The following is a 3776-nucleotide window of genomic DNA, read 5'->3' as shown; positions in this document are numbered from 1 at the left end:
TATTTTTACGAACCCTACTTTATATTGGTTGTGTGTAGATGTGTGCTCTGCAACTTTCGTCGCGTTTACAGCTTTGTGCCGTAGCCGTTTTCATCAAATTTTCACCTTCCGTGTTCCTCAATATTGTTTACGACGCTCTTCACCTTCATTCTCTCTGCGTTTAATCTTTATCAGAAGCAAAGATTTTCACGGGTTTTGGAAGATGAGGTATGTAAATTGCAATTTTTTCCGGGTTTATGGTTTGCTGAAATTGTAGTAGTTTAATAGCTTGAGTGTTTTCTTATGATTGGGTTTGCATAATATATTTTCCAGACCTTCTCAAAATCCTCCAATGGTAGACGAGGCTGAATTAGTAAATGATTATGAAGAGGAAGTACAATTTATTGATGAGTTTGCTCCAAATTCTGATGATGAGGAAATAGAAGTTGAAATCAATGAGGATGAAGTGCAACTTAGGGGTGAATTGCAAGTAGTTGTCGATGATGTTACTGGTTATGTTGGAAGTGAAGATGAATTTGATAGTTTCAGTGACACTGAGTATGAGCATAGTGATGATATTGTTGACTTTGATTGGACCACAGTTCTGCCTTCCGAGATCTTATTTGATAAGGTGAACAATTCTGACGCTGATGATGACTCTGATGTGTTGCTTACACCTCCTGCTAGTGAAGATGATGAGGAACATCAAAAGTTTCCTGCCTATAAAAGTGGAGAGGTATTCAAGTTTCAACTAGGTATGATGTTTAACAACAAAGATATGGTCAGAGATGCTTTGAAGGAGTATGCAATGAAGATGAATAAAAATGTTGCTCTGAAGAAAAATGATGGAAAGAGAATGGTAGTAAAATGTATGGATGGCTGCAAGTTCTACATGAGAATTACCAAAAGGGTAGGGAACCAATTTTGGCAAGTTGTAAGTCTCATTGATGAACATACATGCTATCGAACTGCACATAATAGGCAGGCAAAGACAACATGGCTCGCCAAGAAATTTGCACATATTTTAAGGCATAGCCCTGACATGAAACCTGTGGGATTGATTGCTGAAGCTGTTGATAGATGGGGAGTAAAATTGTCCCACGATAAGGCATATAGAGCCAAAAGAAGGGCTATGGAGTTAATCCAAGGTGCTGGTATGGACCAATTCACCCATTTAAGGCGTTATGCGCAAGAGTTGCTAAAGTCAAACCCTAATAGTAATGTTGTGGTGCAATGTGCTGATTCTAATGAAGGTCCCGTGTTTGAGAGGATTTATGTATGCTTAGATGCTTGCAAGTCTGGATTTGAAAAATATTGCAGGCCACTTATAGGTTTAGATGCTTGTTTTTTGAAAGGAGACTATGGTGGACAATTAATGGCAGTTGTGGGGAGAGATGGAAATAACAAGATATATCCTATTGCTTATGCTGTTGTGGAGGCCGAGACAAAAGACTCTTGGGAGTGGTTCATCAACATTTTAATGGAAGACCTGGAAAGCCTAAACCATAGGGCTTATGCCTTCATTTCAGACCAACAAAAGGTAACATGTTAATGTAAAAAACTTTTGCTATTATTGTATAAGTTTTACTCTATTTGTAAAAATCTCACTATATATATAATGCCAGGGCCTAGTACCAGCAGTGCAAAGTGTGAGTGTTCATGTGGAGCAACGCCTTTGTGTGAAGCATTTATATGGGAATTGGAAAAAGAAATATCCTGGGTTGGAATTGAAAGAGATTATGTGGAGTGCTGCAAGGGCTACAACAGTTGCAGCGTGGGAGAGGGCAATGCTAAGGATGAAAAGTTTAAATAAAGCTGCTTGGAAGGAAATGAATGATATCCCTGCACAACACTGGAGCAGGTCACACTTCAAGACTTATTCTAAATGTGACCTACAGGTAAATAACATGTGTGAAGCATTTAATAGGGCAATTTTAGAATATAGAGATAAACCAATCATCACTATGTTAGAAGGGATTAAACATTATTTGACTAAGAGAATCACTACTCAGAAGGATGCATTAAGCAAGTATAATGGTGATATTTGCCCTAGAATACAGTTGGTACTTGAAAAAAACAAGAAGGTTGCAGGACTATGGTATTTAATATCACCATATTACTTCAGGACTATGGTATTTAATATGTTCATTGTAGAATCACCATGGTACTTATGGACTTAAGCCTTATAGTACTCCAGGACTGTCATGACAGAAATTTGGATGAGTTGTTTCATTCATAATTTAAAGCAATATTAATTCACACATATACTACAATGACACAAATTTGGAGCAATATTAATTCATTCATAATTTATCATTACATGATTGTTTCACAAACCCAAACAACTAAACAACAACACCACAACATGGTTGTTTCACAAACCTAAACAACTAAAAAACAACACCACAACATGGATGTTTCCAAAACCTAACCAACTAAACAACAACATCACAGCATGGTTTAAAAACCTAAGTAACTAATCAACAGCATGACAAGGTTGTTTCAAAACCTAATGTGCATCCCAATTGTTGCAACCAGTCCCATTAATAACACAATGCTCATCCCAATTGTAAACTTCAACTGCAATTTCACAAATTTCATCTTCACAGTCAAGTCATTCTCCTTCTGTTTGAATTCATTGGCTTTATTCTTCTCTATAATTAACTGCTCATTCAATGAAGAAATTAACTCTTTTGCTCTTGGAGTCGTCTCTTCATCGTACCAAACAAAATGGTTGCACATTTTGTGTCCCTGAATCTACAAAGAACGCAGGAAAAAAATTACTATCGAATCAAACAGAAACAGGGCTTAAGCGTAGAATAAAGTGAGTTATAGAGCTTTAATACCTTATACATTCCACACCCATAGAAACGACGTCCTGGATTAGCATCAGTCCATGTTGTCATCAATGGTGCATCCAACCCACATCTGCATTCATCACGGATGAAAGGATATTTGCTGCGAATGCTTCCTTGGGAAAATCGAGACATGATTGTTTGAACAAGATGGTTGGATTAGGGTTTCACACGGGAGAATTGTAGATTTTATAACTTGATGAAGGTGCAAATTTTACACGGTTTTCACACAGATTAGGGTTTGAACAAATTGATGAAGGTGGAGCTCACAAAGGGGAAGGGATGAGAAGAAAATGCGATTCACACAGACATCCAACACACAATAGGATTTAGTAAAAATTAATTAAAAGTTTTAATTTATTTTAAAATACTTTTTTTAATTGTTAACTAATTTAAAAATTGATATGTTTGTTTTTTAAGATTTTTATTTTTAATAAGTGAGGTGGCAGGATTTTTTATGTGACACATCAGCTTTTACAAATGCCAAATAGACCAAAATGAGGAGGGACCAAAAAAAAACCAGTCAAAGCTTAATAGGGGGACCAAAAAGCTGAGAAATAAAATAGTGGGACTAAAAGTTCAAAAAAAGTAAAATAGGGGGACTAAAACTGCATTTAAGCCTTTTAATTATTTAACTAAATTTTAAAAGGAAAGTATTTTGATTTTTTTTTTAATAAATTATAGATATGCAAAATTATTAATATAGCGATTGAAATTTGAAATTATATCGACTCAAAAATATCATTATAAATAACAATTTAAATTCATAAAAAATATTACTCAATATATATTTTTAATTATTTTGAATTATTTTGGCCCCTTTTGTTTGATAGGCTTTTGGATCCATCCCTAGGTACATACATACCAAGGCATAACACGTGATATTTATCACATTCTCCAAATAAATTAAAGTAACAAATCAATGTTTAATTATAAATTATT

General features: G+C 35.0%; 2 protein-coding genes across 2 annotated transcripts; one reads left to right on the top strand and one right to left on the bottom strand.

Annotated features, from left to right (window-relative positions):
* Positions 1-331: 331 nt before the first annotated feature.
* LOC131605589 (uncharacterized) lies at positions 332-2187 on the top strand. Its single transcript, XM_058877931.1, has 3 exons — positions 332-1519; positions 1605-2042; positions 2134-2187. The coding sequence occupies exons 1-3, from the start codon at positions 332-334 to the stop codon at positions 2185-2187; spliced, it is 1680 nt and encodes a 559-aa protein (XP_058733914.1).
* A 137-nt stretch (positions 2188-2324) lies between these two features.
* On the bottom strand, positions 2325-3122 carry LOC131607541 (uncharacterized). The gene is made up of 2 exons (XM_058879533.1): positions 2826-3122; positions 2325-2736 (listed from the first exon to the last, which is right to left on the bottom strand). The coding sequence occupies exons 1-2, from the start codon at positions 2967-2969 to the stop codon at positions 2482-2484; spliced, it is 399 nt and encodes a 132-aa protein (XP_058735516.1). The 5' UTR covers positions 2970-3122; the 3' UTR covers positions 2325-2481.
* Between the last annotated feature and the right edge of the window lie 654 nt (positions 3123-3776).

The sequence above is a fragment of the Vicia villosa genome, linkage group LG5 (assembly GCF_029867415.1).
Source record: "Vicia villosa cultivar HV-30 ecotype Madison, WI linkage group LG5, Vvil1.0, whole genome shotgun sequence".
Taxonomy (NCBI): Eukaryota; Viridiplantae; Streptophyta; class Magnoliopsida; order Fabales; family Fabaceae; genus Vicia; species Vicia villosa.
Note: the sequence above shows the minus strand (reverse complement) of the source record. Positions and strands in the feature narration are given on the sequence as shown.

Bases quoted from the DNA above. Each gene is read 5' to 3' on its own strand.
- LOC131605589 (XM_058877931.1), top strand. From the start codon at position 332: ATGGTAGACGAGGCTGAATTAGTAAATGATTATGAAGAGGAAGTACAA. The intron at 1,520-1,604 runs GTAACATGTTAA...ATATAATGCCAG, and splicing joins TCATTTCAGACCAACAAAAG to GGCCTAGTACCAGCAGTGCA. The intron at 2,043-2,133 runs GTACTTGAAAAA...TGTTCATTGTAG, and splicing joins TTTGCCCTAGAATACAGTTG to AATCACCATGGTACTTATGG.
- LOC131607541 (XM_058879533.1), bottom strand. From the start codon at position 2,969: ATGTCTCGATTTTCCCAAGGAAGCATTCGCAGCAAATATCCTTTCATC. The intron at 2,737-2,825 runs GTATTAAAGCTC...CGTTCTTTGTAG, and splicing joins ATGGGTGTGGAATGTATAAG to ATTCAGGGACACAAAATGTG.